Genomic DNA, 17,777 nt, shown 5'->3' on the forward strand with positions numbered 1-17,777 from the left:
ACAATTACATTTGCATGCGTGGAGGCATAAACCTATGTCTGAAAAATATGAAGAAGACTCTTTTAAGGAACAAAACATACCGTACAAACCCATAATTTCTAGTTTCACTCCGCAAGGGATTGTTTAAGTCTCTTGCATCATTAGATAAAATGGTATTTGATGCCCTCCACTTTGCCCACAAAATTTAGACTATAATAACAATTATAAATCAAGACTCTAATTATAATTAGATAGTTCGTGCATTAAATTATCGATTAGCTCCACTTGTGCTTCGATTTAGTTCTATAATTTCGTAAAGTGCATAACAATTGAGATTGGTTGGTAGCTTTATCAGGGACGGTTATGGGCCAAGACAGGCATGGGCTCTCAAGCCTGGATTCTAGAGCTCAAAGTCAACCCAGGCCCGGCCCGAAAAAAGTCCAATGGTATCAGCCTCAGGTCCGATACCGACCCCTGTAGCCGGGCCGAGCCCACTTTAGTCCGGTTCTGGGCCGGAATAAAAGTCTGAGCCCAAGCCCTGTTTTCTTTGGGTTGAGCACTAGGCTGATCGAGCCAGTCCGGCCCATTGCAGATCTGGTTATCCCCCGTTGTGTCTGCTACTTGCCTACGATTAGGGCTATCAAACAAGGGAGCCATTTGTGAAAAGCTCATGTTTGGCTCAGATCACTTGCCTTCTTCATTGAGCTCGGATCACTTGAGAGAAGGTTGTTATCTATAATTTATTAGTCAAGCTATTGTTTAAATGACAATACATAACTTTATAGATTGATCAAAGATGGAAATGATTTACACTTACGATCTTGATAAAAAAGAGTTGATTTCAACATCAAAATTGAGATTCATGATGAAAATTATTATCTTAACATTCACGAGCATTTCGAGCTCGGCCTCTTCGCTGAAATGCCGAGCTCATATATTTGTGCTAGGTGGTTGGGGTCTAGTTAGGTTAAGTGATCTGGGATACTTTTGGTTTGATGGATATAAGTTAGAAAATTAACTGGTTGGGCTAGGCTGGATGGGTCCATCATCCAATCCAGCTCATCACCAATTTTAAAGTCAGCAGAAGGACAAGTCCGTGCGGACACAAAGAAAACAAAGCTCAGCAAACCGACCACTTACTCCCGGTCTTCTCGTCCAAACGCGCACAAACGACTTACATGGTCGTTACCATGAACTCCTTCCATTAATTTTTCGAGCAAAACTGCGATTAGTACTGCGTATCTAACCGTTTGTGTTTTTTATTTTGTGTACCTTGACCGTTCTACGCGCAAAATTAAGAATATTCAGAGTCTAGTCCACGTATGCGTCAACCGTGGGTTGTTAGTCAGCAGTCAACAGTCAACACGAAAACATGAGGTCCCACCGTGTCGGGCGAATATGCTTCACCATCCGACAAAGCCAATGTATCAAACCCTGCACAATTAAAAAAAAAACAAGTTAACGCCGGTGCCGGAATGGAAGCAATGTTACTCTAAAAGTTCGTCGAGAATATCTGGGATACTTACTCATACATAACTAAAAAATCTAAAAAAAATACTTTCTGATCAGTCATTTTGGATGAAGTCCTGAGTTGTTGTAGCTACAACAATCTCTTTCGTAGTAATGGAACTCTTAAGTATTTCACTTAGCTTTTTTTATAAAAAAAAATAAAAGGCCAAAAGTTCTTTCTAGTATTGCAAATTTTCATATTAATGACTTGACAAATATAATCAATCAAGTTGAATAAAATCTGGTTATATATTATTAACCTTTTCAAAAAAAAAAATGATATTTTTGCCTTGAAGTACTGCTATGTTTTTTTTGTTAAATGCTCCACATATTTGACGTAAAGGCCGTTTTTGGTGCTATATAGAAAGACTGGGTGTCAAATTGACACCATAATGCAAATTAAATCCTCGGAACTTCCAGAAATTTTTTTTTTCAAAGATAATATGATCGCTCAAGACTCGCTCAGGACTGTGGGAAAATGATATTTTTCTTTTTCTGCTCCCTTTTATTTTTTAATGAATACGGGTAGTCATGGCCTTCTTCATTCCCCCAATGAGATCCTCATTCCATGTGGTGCATGAGCTTAATCAAGCACTTTGGTTCCTTTTTTTTTCTTCTTTTTCCTGACAGAACTGTTTTATAGGAAAAGACGTTAAATGTTAACGACGTCCACTGAATGGTGGTAGTTGGCAGTAGTTGAAGTTTCAACCGGATGACGTCCGCTTTCTCTACGTCAGTCTTACCTTTCCTCTCATCTTCCAAACACGCGCTCTGCACCTTCTGCGCTCGTAGTTATTGTAATACACGTAACGGTCCCATTCCAACAGCTCAGTTCTCCATATAAATACAATGCCTGTCCTTCCCATGGCTTCTGTGACCCCTTCCTGCTGCTCTCATCTTCTCCTTCTCTGAATTTGCTCGCTGAAATCTTCCATCGAACAAACCATTCTACTAGAGTGCCAAAATGGCAGGCAAAAGGCTCCGCGATGCATCCGGTCACGAGCTCGACCCAAAGGAGGACAAACGGATGCGATCCCCGTCTTCTTTCTCGACGTCCGTAGCCAGCTCTCATAACGTCTAAATATTCCATATGGATGAACACACATGCACAGTGAATCATGGCTTGCAGTTTAAAGAGGCCTAACAACCTCAGATTTTCAGTGACCAAATTGAACATTTCAATACCCAAGAAGCTCTCCTCCTCTTCTTCTTCTTCTTCTTCTTCTTCTTGCTTAGAACCATGACCTTCATCTTGCAATTAAATTATATATATATGTATATGTGTGTGTGTGTGTGTCTATATATATATATATATATATATATATATATATATATATATATATATATATATATATATATATATATATATTCATTAGAGATGGAACCTGAAGCCAGAGAGCAAAACAAACATGGGCACTTACCTGGACGGGGTCATTGGGTCATCAAGAAATTAAAGTTCCTCATGCAGTGCTTTTTAGATCATCGATATCTTTTAGATCTCTCGAGCTTCTATCTGAGATTATGAAATATAGGTTATATGGGTCGTGTATATTATTTTACAGGCCTGAAATTAATCAAATTATAACTAGAGATAAATTTCATGGAAATTATCTTAGAGCATTGGTTTTATGAATTGTGATATTACTCTGTGATGTTTCAACTGTATATAAGTTTCTATATATCATTGTCATATCACTTGTTCATATCACTTTCTTTTTTTTTTAAGAATAGCTTGTTAATATCTTTTCATATTGCTTGCATGACATTTTGTATTGTTTTGTTCCCTCCTGCCCTTAACAGTATAATTGGGGAAGCTGTGAAGGCACAATCGGTGCAGAATTTCTGTATGGCTTTGGAACCCTTGCTTCGAAGAGTGGTATGACAAAATTCTCATATTTAATCCTGTTTTCTTCGTTATCTTCTATTCCTATAATTAGTTGGGGAGTTGGATTTATAGTCCTCCTGTCAGGAAATCATCTGATTGTTTATGCTGAGTCAACTGGCCTTATTCTGGTTATTTCCCAATTTGTTGGAGATTAATAGTCCTTTTTAGATTTAGATGCTTAACCTTTTGTCAATAGCTAGAAACAGAATATTAGCAAATCACTTCTGTTGCATTTTCTTTACGTGAGAATTCAAGAAGTAATGATAAATATTCCTCAACTTAGCTCTTTGCAATTTGTTGATAATTAGCCAAAAGGTTTCTTGAATTTGTGGTGTTATATTTCTTTTCATCTTCCTTGTTCTTTGGAGAATAGCGTTAGATTTCCATGATTTGGAACAAGTTAATCAATGCAAGTTCATTGTAGTATTAAAATTAAGCTGAAAAATATATGCTGGAGAATAAACAATCTTCATTGCATGAATTTTAGTTGTCCAATTGTCCGTTTTGTAAGAATCTTCTATTTGTTTAGGTTAAAGAGGAGGTGGAGCATGCACTATTTCAAGGTGCCCAAGCACTTCAGAGGTACAATTATTGACACTCTCTTTAGCACTATTAGTTTGATTGCACTTCTTCTAGGAGCTTTCTTTCAGCTACCATTCAGTGACTCAATTTATTAATCTAATTAGTAATCTCTCTCTAACTACACAATCCATATTTCGAGAATATATATATATATATATTGAGATGTAAGTGAGAGGAGTTGCCAAAGTTCCAGAATATAGCTAACATGAGCAATAAAAATAACATTTTGATTGTCTTATATCTTTCCAGATCTCCTCAAATGCAAGTCCAAGTAGCAGAATCATCATCAAGCTTCAAGCTTATTTTCAATAAACCACTTTCACTCCCAATCTTCACAGGGAGCAAGATAGAAGATGAAGATAATAATCCACTCCAAATCCTCCTCATAGACACAAAAAATGGGAAAAGGCCCCTCAACCCACTACCATCATCCATGAAAGTAGAAATAGTGGTCCTTGACGGAGATTTTCCTTCGGAGTATCATGAGGATTGGACCAGTGAAGAGTTCAAGAACAGCATCATTAGAGAAAGATCAGGGAAAAGACCATTGCTTATCGGGGATGTTCTCGTCAACTTAAGAGATGGGATTGCTTCCATTGGAGAACTTGCTTTCACGGATAATTCAAGCTGGATAAGGAGCAGAAACTTCAGACTTGGTGCCAGAATTGTGCTGGGGAGTAAGGAAGGACCAAGGATTAAAGAAGCAATGACAGAACCTTTTGTCGTCAAAGATCATCGAGGAGAACGTGAGTATAATTTTAAACTTGTTTGCCATTCATGTTATAGTGATATCTCTATAGTATTGAATGGTCATTTAAAGACCATCCATGGCTTAAGATGTTATAATCATATTATCCAAGTATTTTACCCATCAAATTAATACAAACTCCATTTTTTTTTTATCCATATGGTGATGAATAGTTCTTTTATATTTCATAAAATAATCAGGGTTATAATGTGATAGCATCGGACAAATTTGTTTTTTTTTTTACGATTTTTGCTTGCAGTTCTGGCCTTTTCAATCAACATCGTAATTGCACAAATCTTAATTTAAAAACAATGGTTAAACAAATTAATAAGAATTGATTTTCAGAAACATTGACAAACTAAATTTGAAATTCTCAACCCAAATCATAGCGAGTAATTTATCTTTAGCATCAAGAAGACAGATAATCTACCTAATTGGCTTATCGAAAATAAATGAGTTTTAGTACATGTGGCACTGATTATAAGCACCTAAACTATAATTGCACCAGTTCAAGTCTTAGGTGGACTTTGAAATTCTTGGAAGACTCATGGTCTATTCTTTGAATTCTATAATCAAAGCTGTTGGGCCCCAGTTGACATTAAGAAATCAACTTAATATATGCTACTTTTTTCTAAAGTAATGTGTGATCAGCTTCAACCAGATTCATTCAAATCGAGTTCCTATTCATTGGATATGCTTTGACCATCAAACAGAAGACCTACCCATGACTATTTTACATGATGTTTCCGAAATGCTAAGACTATTGCCACAATACTTTTCTTGCAATGTCGACATTCCATGTGGCGCTAGGGGATTGGAGCTCTATATAATTAACCAATCTCTGTGAAGTGGCTTACTATGGTACACCTAAGTATACCAAAAATTTTGGTCCATCCATGTCATTTTCTGTTAATATATAGATAACTACAAGCAAAATACACCCTTGTGCAAAAACTTTTAAGTACTAGGTTTTAGCCACTATTTATTATTAAAGGATACAATCTTTGTCATTGCAAGTGTTTTTATTTATCTCTTTGTTTTTCCATTGTTCGTTATTATTCATGTGCAAGTAATCAAATGTTTATTCAGTATCAATTGCTATTTTGTTTTCCTTTTCTTTTCCCGGTTTTCAACTCCTTCCATAGCTCCTTCCAACTAATATGACTTAACCAATTCCAAATCTATCTAGTGTACAGAAAGCACCACCCACCAACTCTTGGAGATGAGGTTTGGCGACTGGAGAAGATAGGGAAGGATGGGGCCTTTCATAGGAGGCTAGCTTCCAAGGGCATCAACACGGTCCAAGACTTGTTGAAGTTATGGTCTTTGGATCCTCATCACCTCCGACAGGCAAGCACTATCCTAATTAAACTTCCATTTTTCATGCTTCCAAGTTCCCAAACTTCATTCTTGGACTACTGCAATCATAGCAAATGCATACATTGTGTCCTATAAAGCTATGCAATATCTAACTTCTTGAATTCAACCAGACGCTCGGAATGGGGATGTCGGATCGAATGTGGGAAGTAACAATCAATCATGCGAGGACTTGCGACATCGGTGACAGGCAATACTTGTTTCGCGCGTCTAATTGCGCTGTTCTATTGAACCCCATATGCCAAGTCATGGGGGCTGTTTTTGATGGATTAACATGCTGGCCAAACCAGTTTACTCATATGCAGAAAGTGAGTTTCTGATTCAGTGCCCATGCCCAATATGAGACTGTAGGTCTTTTGACACTTCTAACAGTGTCCCTAAAAACTGATGCAGAGTTATGTAGAACAGCTGGTCTTAGAAGCATACAGGCACTGGGATAGGGTGGAAGAGGTTGATGGATCCTTCAATACGTATAGTGCTTTATTGCATGGTACCAAGTTCCCTTCCTCATCCCCAAGTAACATTTAACTGTCTTCTTATTGTTCATTGGTCTAATGTCTTGAAGTTGTCTGCAGATGAGCCAGCCCAGCAAGTTGTTATGGGGTCCTCCAGGTATTCAGGTCATCAAGAGAGCATGCGACCAGACTACAAAAATTTGGAATTCAATCAAGTAGGAGGTCTTGTGAACAATCCTCAAGTGGAAGCAAGTTGCTGGCTGCAAACAACAACAGAAATTCGACAGCCAACAGTTCAACAAGGCGATGCCTGCGATATGTCAGACTTGTCATCAGACACAACTCTGTCTTAGATTTAGTTCAGGCCATCTCCATTTGAATTTGAGCTAGAGACTGTAGGAAGGCAGTGTGCTAAGAGGATACTTTGCTACTTGTATAGAGAAGGGTGTATAAAATCCCTCTCCAAAACACACTAGACAAAATTGTGTTAACAACCCCTTTGCACTGCCCTGGTTGCCTATTCTCAGATATAAGCAAATAAAACATGGTGTGTTTGTGTTGGTGTGCCCAAGTGTTCGCCATTATTTGTGATACAAACCCCTCAGCTCTAATATTACAATGATGAAAGTCAGTGTTCTTATTAGACCTTTCGGATCCACCTAAGAAACCAAGAAAAATTGTCTTATTACAGTCTTTTGGCATGAAATTTACTCATCGAAGTGGAGGAAAATATCTTTTCACTACGTATGGTTACTTGCTATACAACACCAGAGACTTTTCACTTTTTTTTTTTTTAACCTTAGTGGGCGCCTCACAGTACACGAGTATGGACGTACCCAATAAAATCAGAAAACAAAATATCACGGAGAGACTTTTCATTCTTCATTTACTAAAAGTTGCATTTAGATGTACCATATAATCATGCTATTTTGTAATTGGAGAAATTATAGTATATTATTATGGAATATGTCTATTTGATTATTTGTAGAAATTTACATTTTTCTAAAATCTAGAATTGAAAATTTTAATTTTAGTAGAGTTGCTAAAGTTTGTAGCTTTCTACTTCTATTATGTTATTAACTTTGGTGAACTGCCATAGCGGTCAAATGTGAGGTTCCGAGTTCGATTACTGGATGATGCATCCCGAAATGGACTTGGACAATTATAGTATGGCCAGTCTCCCTCCTTTCCTTTTAAAATTAAAACAATGAAACATCTTTGAAAATTCTAAATTATTAAAAAAATAAAAATTTTGAACCAACTAAAAGCAAAGTCATGACTTTAAGATTTAAAATTTTCAAATGTTGTCTTAATGAATGACTTCATGGGAGTTCTTTTTTTTTGTGGTAAAATGGGAGTTCATTTTCATGACCCATAATTGTTCATAAAATTAGATAACTTTGAAGAACTCTTGGCTTGTCTTGAATAAGGTTGGCAATTTATGATCCGACCTATCAATCTGACTCACAAACGGCCTGCTTTAAGTATATTTAGATTTAACATAAGCAGGTTTCAATCAACTTGTCTAGATATGTTTATTAAATGGGTTAAGTTTATGTTTAGATCTTTGACCCGTTTAATAATTGGGTCGGATCATTATCCGACCCATTTAACCTATTTAAAATCTGTTTAACATGTTTGAAATCTACTTAATTTGTTTTTAACATGTTTAATCCGATTCGCTTAACCTGTTTAAATCTATTTAATCCATTCAAAATCTATTTAACATGACTTGACCTGTTTAATAATTAGTTATGTGGGTTGGGTCAGGTTATTTGTTTAATAAATAGTTATGTGGGTAAGATTATTTTTTTAATAAATAGGTCGGATTCAGATCCAAAATTTTAAACTATTTAATAATCAAGCTGGGTTTAGGTTGATAAATTTTTGACCCAACCCATATCCGACCCAACCCGTATCTGATCCAACCAAACTCAATTGCCACCCCGAATCTCCTAATGTGCCTACTTCCACATTTGTGAAGCCTAAGCTCAAGATAATGGAAGGAACATCTTATTTAGGTTATAAAGTACAAAGAAGTGTTCGTTTAAGGGATAACGAGGCTAAGATGCTTGGACTTGATGATAAGGCATTTGGTTCTGAAAAGTTGATGATTCTGAATTCCCTTGCATCTAAAGATCTGCCCAATCTTGGCATCAGACATGGACTGCTTTTGGTGCATGAAGGCCTTTTGGATGCAGCTGGGAAGCCGAAAAAATTGAAAGTGGAAGAGTGTAACTAAGTTTTCTTGTGCGTTTTGGCAGGACCTAATGTTGGTTAGAAATTTAGAATAACTAAAGTGAGGCATATGCAATGCATAATGTTTATGAAACTTGGAGTCATAGATCTTCTCTATCCACTGTAGGTCAAGAGTGGGATATCAACAAGCCAAACACCAATTGAGCAAGGTCTAGCCCTAGGTTGGCTTCTTTAATAATTGAAGCCGAACCTTAGGTAGCTCATTTAATTTGTAGCCGGGCTTGAGCTATACAAGAACAGCTTATGTGAAAAATCTGGTAAAAGTTTAAAATTATCCAAGACTTCTTTTGATATATTTGAAGTAATAATATTGATTATGTTTTAATTTTTTAATCGAAATACCTTTTATTCTATATTATCAAAATTAATTTATAATAGATAATTATAAAATAATTATCTATATAAATAATAATAACTAAAATAATATATAATATATTCAAATTATTTATATACTAGTATTTTGAGTTAGTTCAAGCATAGCTAGAAGTTAGCTTTTGAATAGATTGTCAAGAAAGGAGAAGCAAGGATGGGAGTTTGCATTTTATGTAACACTGAGTGTTCGATGTGCAATGCACATGTTTATAGAAAATAAGATAATAAATTTCAGGGAAAGGGTATAAACGTAGGTTAGCAACGTAATTCTCCAATTAATCAAAATTTAGGGCAGGGTTGGGGAAATGTGATCCACGGAAAGTGGATGAAGAGTGGGAAAACACGTGGAAACACAAGCATCATGAAAGGCCTCATGACCAGAGTTATCGTTATAATATTAATAGATAAAGATTAGTACTCAGCATGTGTAACACATAATTTGAACCATGATGAAACGCTTTGATTCCATGGCCACCAGGCTAATGTGGGCGTTCCCATCATACAGTATAGAACCATAGATATTGTCAATTTTATACCAATCATTTTAATTTTATGTTTTACCTGTTTGGTATACCTAGTAGTAAAATTATCCAATAATATATATTATTTAGGGTCTGTTTGGGAAATTCAGTAAGTTTGGATTGGATTTCCTATAGAAATCAGACTTGCTAGCATCCATTTTCTTCAAAAATTCAGTCATAGTTTTGGTCTAAATCTCAAGGCATGTTGGACTGTATCCTCCCACAAGATTTGGTCTATAGAGGAATTGGATTGATATGGGCTTTATTTAAAAAGACTGTATAATTTAAGATTCTATGGGAAATTTAGAGGGATTAGGCAATAAAACCATAGATATTGTCAATTTTATACCAATCATTTTAATTTTATGTTTTACCTGTTTGGTATACCTAGTAGTAAAATTATCCAATAATATATATTATTTAGGGTCTGTTTGGGAAATTCAGTAAGTTTGGATTGGATTTCCTATAGAAATCAGACTTGCTAGCATCCATTTTCTTCAAAAATTCAGTCATAGTTTTGGTCTAAATCTCATCTATAGGCATGTTGAACTGTATCCTCCCACAAGATTTGGTCTATAGAGGAATTGGATTGATATGGGCTTTATTTAAAAAGACTGTATAATTTAAGATTCTATGGGAAATTTAAAAGGATTAGGCTGATCTGACTGAATTTCTTACAGAAATCCAACCTATTAGCCTTTTTAGGCCATATTCTTCTAAAAGTCCATCATAATCTTAATCTAAATCCGATGTGGGAGTATGTTGGGCTGCAAGAAGAAGAAAAAGAAACCTATAGGGCCTATTTAGATATTGGGCTGAAAATCTTGTACAATTTGTAAAATTTGTGGATTAGGTCAATGGACCAGTAAGATGATCTTAAGCTGGGCTAGACCTATGTGTATAAATATTCAGAAATTGAAGTGGACTGGCCTAAATCCCCTAGAGAGAGAGAGAGAGAGAGAGAGAGAGAGAAAGACTTGTTGAAGTTTTTTTCTTCCTATAGTATTCCGACCTGCCCACTCTAAAATTATTTTTGGATATTTTATGAATACAGGCCTAGCGATTGTAGCCTATAATTGTGTGAGTCTAACTTATAAATTTTATAAAATTTTCAGTTTAATTTTATAGAAAAATTTAAACAAATTATAGAGATTTTTTTTCTCCCCTAAAATTTAGGCCAGATAGGGCATGTATTTATATAGACCTTATGAATCCAAAAATCTAGTTTAATTTTACTGATAGATTGATGGACCCTCAGGCGAAAAAAATCTACTGTTTTCTTAAATTTTGATGCTAGACTATTATCTTGGTTTCTTTCCTCCGTCCCCGGAGCCTGTCAAGTGGTTGTGGGGTTTTCACTTGTGAGATATTTAGGTAGCAGAGAGGAAGCACCAAGAAGGCTCTGTTTATCCTAAGTTTCCAATGCCTCCTTCCGCCCTCTTCTTTTCCTCTCTCGCGTCTTCCAAACCTTGCCCTCCTCACCGTCCAGATAATCTCCAATCCCTCTCCCCGAGCACTGCTTTCTCCTCCTCCGCCAAACCCCTCAACTCTCCTCCTCCCCCTCTCAAGCTCATCCCCCAAGATAAAGCCCAGAGCCCTCTGTCTTCGGAGAAGCCACCATGGCCGCTCGCCGGCGCCGTCAAGATGCCTAGTGCCCCCTGGATGAGAGGCCCCCTCCTCCTCCCCGCCGACCAAGTCCTCGACCTCTCCAATCCCCACAAGAAGAAGCCCCGCGGCGAGGGCGGCGACGGCGGCCGAGGCGACGACGACCCCGCCCGGGACCGCTCCCTCACCGACAAGGTCCGCAGCGGTAGAAGCCGGCAAGCCATGCGCGGCATCATCAGAAGCATCACCAAACTTCAAGAAATCCATCCCATGGAGGGAGAAGAGAATGCAACAGGCGAAGCCGAGTCGCCTGAGTTCAGCGTTCCTCTCAACATCAGCGATGGCGAAGCGCGGTGGCGACCGTCCAGGAGGTCGCCGTGGGTGGGGGTGGAGAAGAAGCTCGTCTTCAGGAGGGAGAAGAAGGCGAGGCAGCCCACGGCTGCGGAGCTGACCCTTACGGGGGACGTGCTGGCCAGGCTGCGCGGCGAGGCGAGGAGGATGAAGAAATGGGTGAAGGCGAAGAAGGCCGGGGTGACGCAGGAGGTGGTCGATGAGATTCGGAGAACTTGGAGCAAGGGGGAGCTTGCGATGGTTAAGTTTGTCGAGCCGTTGCGGCGGAACATGGACAGAGCTCATGAGATTCTTGAGGTCAGTTGCTCGCCAATTTTCTGCTTTTATGATTGTTTTTTGGGGGTCACTTCAATCTAGTTTTTGGTAATTGGATTCATTATTTTTTACGATCTCAATTACGTGGAAACAAATTGCAATAAAATTTGATTCGATGCAGTATCGAGCTATCAGATCAGGCATCTGTTCCTACATCTATAAATATATATTCAGCCTACAAAATAAAAGCCTCCATTTTGGAGATGATTCTTGCAATTACACACCATCAGCTTGGTGATGTCCTATAACTGTCTGTGCCTAGTGGTTTTTGGAAGTGAACTGTGGGGATCTGGTATTTGATCTCCCACAAAATTCATAAACTGTTTGAGAATTAAAATCTAAGATTTTGTGTCTTGATCCATGTTTTTTCTGATCACTTCGCTGAAAATCAGCAAGTAGGAAATGACAATGCACTTCAGAGGCAATTCCACAACTCTAGAATTTGAAGACAATCAATCCAATGTGAATATTGTTCTTGTTTTATGCTCTACTTGAATGTAGCACATTCAATATATTAATTACCTTCTCTATCTTCTGCTATAAGTTTTGACCTTGTTATGATAGTTAAATAGTCTTCATGATCTCACAAAATTTGACATCAAGCTGGACATGACGTTCCAGTTAAATATTGCTGAGTAAATCTAATTTGTTCTCGTCACATACATTAGTTATTCTTATAACCCGCCCCCAGTTAGTTATGTATAGTAATACCTGGTGATGTCCTGTGAATATTATATGCGTGGCTGCAATCTCCTTTATTTAACACGTACTATGATGTTATGAATATTATCTCAGTTTTGATGGGTGTGAGTTTTAATTGAACTTAGCTTCCAACTGCTCGTAATCTTTATATTCTGCTATTTCATATAGTTTATTTTCTGTTCATATATTGGGCAGACAAAGACTGGTGGCTTGGTTGTTTGGCACAGAAGAGATACCCTTGTTGTTCACAGAGGAAGTAACTATTCATTGGTTCCAGAAGCATCTCATAATTCAGCCATTACCATTGGAGGGGAAGCATCTTCATCAAAACTTAACCTTGGCATATCTGAAGATGGTGGTGCAATTCCGCCAACAAAATGCGATGAAATCACAAACATATCTGTCATCCAGCAGGATGGAGACATAGAGAATACTCATACATCCAATATGGAGTGGGAAATACAAAATGCTGCTGAAGCAATCAAAGGAACACTTTATGAGAGAGAAGTTGACAGATTGTTGGATGGATTAGGTCCTCGTTTTATTGACTGGTGGTGGCGAAAACCATTACCGGTAGATGCTGACTTACTTCCAGAATTTGTCCCCAATTTCAGGCCGCCATTTAGGCTGTGCCCTCCCTTGATGAAAGCTAAGCTAACAGATGAGGAATTGACATACCTACGGAAGCTTGCACATCCTTTACCTACTCATTTTGCCCTTGGTAATTTTACTTACACCAAATTGGGTTCTAGTTTCATAGGATTTGTATTTTTGTATGCCATAAAGAGGTTACATGCTTTTGGACATTGGTTATGCAGCAGAATTTCTGTTTTCTGTTTCTATTCATTCAGTGATCTATCAATCTGTCTGAGTATGCACAATCACAAACAAACGCAATAAGAAAATTAGATGTTTTAGAATCTTAGAGTTCTAACTGTTTTGTCTTTTCTTAATTTATGAAAGGAAAAATTAGAAAACTTCAAGGCTTGGCTGCTGCTATTATAAAGCTTTGGGAGAAAAGTCTTATAGCCAAGATTGCAGTAAAAGTGGGAATTCCAAACATCAACAACAAGCAGATGTCATGTGAGCTCAAGGCAAGTTTTTTTTTCCCACTTATTTTCAATGTGATAAAAAGAAATAACATGTCGAGTGGATACTTTAGAATGCTTGGTTGAAAATGGAATATTAGTTTTGCATTTGTTGTTGCAAACATATACTTCGTGCCTGATGGTGTATGATGTTACATTAGGATTAGTTTTGCAATGGATTCTCACAAGATAACAAAGATCAAATTCTAATGAAATGCAAGAGCCAGTACCTCTTCTAAAATTAGGGTTTTCCTCTTTCATCTCTATAATAATGCCTTAAAGTACATTCTGAATCCTTTCACACCTTTTTATTTTTTTTTCTAAGAACCTTTTACTTGAATTATTTAATCAACAATCTTCCTATGTGCTGTACTCAGCATGCTGTAGAACATATGTTTTTATTATGACTAACCTTCATGTTTGGAAGAGCAATCATATGAATAAAGATTATTTTGATTGATACTTCGACTGTTGATTAGTGATGTTTACAAATTGTCAAAGATCAATAAGATCCGTCTTCCCTAAACTATAAAAAAATACATACAGCACAAACAGATGCACGATGCGCATGCCCCATGTTTATGTCCACACACATGCAAGCATGCTATTGCACATGCACAAGCACATAAATGCACTAGTGCACATATGCGGGCATGCACACACATATGCATATGCATGCATAGATGCATGCACAAGCATCCAAGCAGATGCAAATCCATGTGCGGACGCATGCAAAAAAACACATGCTGATTCAACCCCTTAGCACGAGAGATGCAAGTATATACATGTAACTGAAATAACTTCCAGATCTAGATAAATCTGAATAGTGTCTTTATAAACAATAACAACAATGAGAAAAAGAGTAAAAGGAGGGGAGACAGAAGAAAAGAGGGTGGAATAGATGAGGAGAAAACTGAAAAGACAAAATTGACAATATGAAGGGAAAGAAAGAAGTCCACAGGGGGGATACATTCAATATAATATAAATATAAAAACTTTGTTACTGGTGATGGACCCATATCTGTAGGCACTCAAATATTAGACAATCTAAAGAAATATTCTTGAATCATAAAAGGATTCCCAACTTATATAGTGGATCTGGACTCTAATTTGCACAGCTAACTCGAAATATGTCCTAATTAACCTAAAACTCCATTGTTATCAAAACTGCTTATTTTCCAAACAAATGGATAATCAAAAACCTTCCAAAAGTAGTAAATTTCATTCCGTGAAATATTGCACACAAAATTATAGAGATCACTTCAAAACACAAAAATAACGACTGAAATCCTTCTCTAACCCAACCTAGACCTAGAATCAGAATTGCAGACAAATTCTACATAATATAATATTCCTGACCCTCTATGAAAAATAACCCCATAAATTAGTTACAGGAATGCTAGGATACATAAAGATAAAAGTATGTAAACTTGAATTATAATATAAATTTTTGTGATTTAAGTCTTCAAATCCAAATTGTATCACAGCATGCATGGACAAATGCACAAATAGATAGACAGACAAACAGACACAAAACAAAGCAAAGAAGCCCCACTTACACATTACTATACATGTTTCCTTTAGATTAAATCTACTTCTACATGCTCTGGTTAGAACATTAAAGTATCATGTTTTACGAACTTAGTTGCAGGATGTTTCCTCCAAATGGACCTGGAGAAACCCTCTGTTAAAATGTGAGAGATGTTTATTTGCAAACATCTAAGTTCTACTTCTTACCTTCAAAATTACTAGAGATTGTTTAATAAACTTCAAAAGGATGTCAATGTTTTTCTTTAATAATTTTTTAGTATATGTTGCAAATGTCTTGAGTTTATTGAAAGTTCTGTCCTCATGAACAAATCTTCTTTCTCTGAAGCTTCCTCATGTGCTTGACGGTGAAGCTCGTGAATGCAGCGTCTAACAGGAGGAGTTCTGATATTAAGAAACAAGGACTTTATCATCCTGTATAGAGGCAAAGATTTTCTATCTGCTCGAGTTGCAAGTTCAATTGCTGAGCGAGAAACTGAGATCTGTGGCCAACAACTAAAGGAAGAACTAGCTCGAACAAATGCAATCAACTTGTTTTCTGATATTGACGAATTCCTGTACAGCACAGGCACTGTTGGAACTTATACAGAATTTCAAGACATTCAATCTAAATATACTGCTGTAAACAGTGGAATCTCTGAGGAAAAGATTCAATTCGAAGCTGAGAGAGCAAAACTGGAGAAGGAAATTAGGAAGAAAGAACGCGAACTTTTTATTGTATTATTCGTCATCATTATAAGCATTCTTGGAAGCTATTCACAAATGGAACTTCTGATGCAAATTTGTTTTTTTTTGTTTGTTTTTCTGATCCACAGATTAAGCGGAAGATTGAGAAGTCTGAGAAGGAGTTGGCTAAGCTTAATTCTCAATGGAGTCCCTCAGAGGAGGCTGCAGACCAGGAACTCTTGATGGAAGAGGAAAGGCAAACTTTCCGAAACATAGGTCTAAAAATGGATGAATTGCTGTTGTTGGGTATGGAGCAAACCTAGAAACTACTTGCCTTTGTAATCTGTGGAACTGTTATTCTTTCAGCCAGTTGCTGCAATTCTTTCCTGCTGATAGATGCATCTGTATATTTTTTCTTTTTTTCCCCTTTTCAATATTTTAGGTTTATCTTGGTAAACTATTCTTTTCCTGAACTTATCTGGAAATTCTGGATGTAAATATAGTCATTTCTAGATTCCTCTTACAGGTAGGCGTGGTATCTATGATGGCGTAATTGGAAACATTCACCAGCACTGGAAGCATAAAGAAGTTGTAAAAGTAATTACAAAGCAGCAAGATTTTCATCAAATAACCTATACAGCACAGCTGCTTGAAATCGAAAGTGGTGGGATATTAGTTGCAATAGAGAAGCTAAGAAGTACTCATGCCATAATTCTTTACCGTGGGAAGAACTATGGACGCCCTTTAAAGCTCCTACCTGACAATCTCCTGACAAAAAGAGAAGCTTTCCAGAGATCTATTGAAATTCAACGACGAGGGGTAATGATTGATGCATTTATGTTTTTATCTCTTTCATTGTTTATCATTTCATTATTGACTCTATTAATCTTCTTCCCCTTCTTTTTGTTCAAGTCACTCAAATACTTTGCCCGTCAGAGACAAAAATCAATCTGCGCATTGAAACAGAGAGTGGTGCGTTATTTCCATCACCTTTCTATGTCTAACTGGTTCAAGGCTATAGTTTGATTATAGCATTGGTTCGGTTAACATTCTTAGAGGACTATTTTTTATTTTGCAATTAGAACTCTGCTTTTTCTGGAAGTCTGGAAATATAGCAAGCTAATTTGAATAAACTGATTTTGCAGAGAGATTTAAAGACAAGAACCAAGAAAATGATTTCTAGAAAACTCCAGTGCCCAAATGGTGTTGGAAGTGCAGGCAGCGGTATAGTTATTTGTGGAGGCAAAGGGGCATATATTGTAGTAGGTTTCCATTTTTTTCTTGATAACATAATTGCAAACTTAATGGATTTGTCATTCTTTCGCTCTGCAGGATGACTCTCATATGGGCCGCTCTTAGACCCCACTGCAACAGAAGAAGGTTGATCAAGTAGTGCGTTTCATATGTTTGTAGCCCAAGGAGAGAATATATACAAAGGAAAATTTGCACCAGTTGGTGCTTTCTGCTGAGGATGCACTCTTGCCATTCTGTTGCCTGTTTCAGTTCTCTCTAGATTACAAATTTTGCTTTGCAACCTAAAATAGTGGAATCTACAGATTGATGTTTTAATGCAAAATTTCTTTACTCCGTTCTTTCCTGTCTATTGCCATTGTCAAAGGCTATGGTTAATTGGCTATGACGGTGATTCAGGTCATTCAGGTTTCACACGCATAGATGCTCTGTATGTGATCATCTTCATTTATATGAGTCAGCTGTCTGCTAAGACGCTAGTTATAGAATGAACACTTGGACGAAGGTTAGTATTTATTTTTTAGGAAAATTTTGCATTCGTTGTGTTTAAGAATGAATAAATCT

General features: G+C 37.0%; 2 protein-coding genes across 2 annotated transcripts; both read left to right on the forward strand.

Moving 5' to 3' along the window:
• The first annotated feature begins 3,247 nt into the window (after positions 1-3,247).
• LOC103712820 (protein SAR DEFICIENT 1-like) lies at positions 3,248-6,888 on the forward strand. Its single transcript, XM_026806834.2, has 7 exons — positions 3,248-3,364; positions 3,903-3,955; positions 4,205-4,701; positions 5,893-6,053; positions 6,194-6,388; positions 6,474-6,530; positions 6,646-6,888. The coding sequence occupies exons 1-7, from the start codon at positions 3,248-3,250 to the stop codon at positions 6,886-6,888; spliced, it is 1,323 nt and encodes a 440-aa protein (XP_026662635.2).
• A 4,129-nt stretch (positions 6,889-11,017) lies between these two features.
• LOC103712780 (chloroplastic group IIA intron splicing facilitator CRS1, chloroplastic) lies at positions 11,018-17,565 on the forward strand. The gene is made up of 9 exons (XM_008799401.4): positions 11,018-11,940; positions 12,856-13,381; positions 13,624-13,754; positions 15,663-16,013; positions 16,112-16,268; positions 16,489-16,781; positions 16,875-16,934; positions 17,108-17,186; positions 17,295-17,565. The coding sequence occupies exons 1-9, from the start codon at positions 11,110-11,112 to the stop codon at positions 17,297-17,299; spliced, it is 2,433 nt and encodes an 810-aa protein (XP_008797623.1). The 5' UTR covers positions 11,018-11,109; the 3' UTR covers positions 17,300-17,565.
• Positions 17,566-17,777: the final 212 nt, after the last annotated feature.

Source organism: Phoenix dactylifera, chromosome 4, assembly GCF_009389715.1.
Source record: "Phoenix dactylifera cultivar Barhee BC4 chromosome 4, palm_55x_up_171113_PBpolish2nd_filt_p, whole genome shotgun sequence".
Lineage (NCBI taxonomy): Eukaryota > Viridiplantae > Streptophyta > Magnoliopsida > Arecales > Arecaceae > Phoenix > Phoenix dactylifera.

Excerpts from the sequence above, each read along its gene's own strand:
- LOC103712820 (XM_026806834.2), top strand. The coding sequence starts at position 3,248 with ATGACATTTTGTATTGTTTTGTTCCCTCCTGCCCTTAACAGTATAATT. Across the intron at positions 3,365-3,902 it reads AACCCTTGCTTCGAAGAGTG|GTTAAAGAGGAGGTGGAGCA; the intron begins GTATGACAAAAT and ends CTATTTGTTTAG. Across the intron at positions 6,389-6,473 it reads AGTTTACTCATATGCAGAAA|AGTTATGTAGAACAGCTGGT; the intron begins GTGAGTTTCTGA and ends AAACTGATGCAG.
- LOC103712780 (XM_008799401.4), top strand. The coding sequence starts at position 11,110 with ATGCCTCCTTCCGCCCTCTTCTTTTCCTCTCTCGCGTCTTCCAAACCT. Across the intron at positions 13,382-13,623 it reads ACCTACTCATTTTGCCCTTG|GAAAAATTAGAAAACTTCAA; the intron begins GTAATTTTACTT and ends AATTTATGAAAG. Across the intron at positions 16,935-17,107 it reads GCGCATTGAAACAGAGAGTG|AGAGATTTAAAGACAAGAAC; the intron begins GTGCGTTATTTC and ends CTGATTTTGCAG.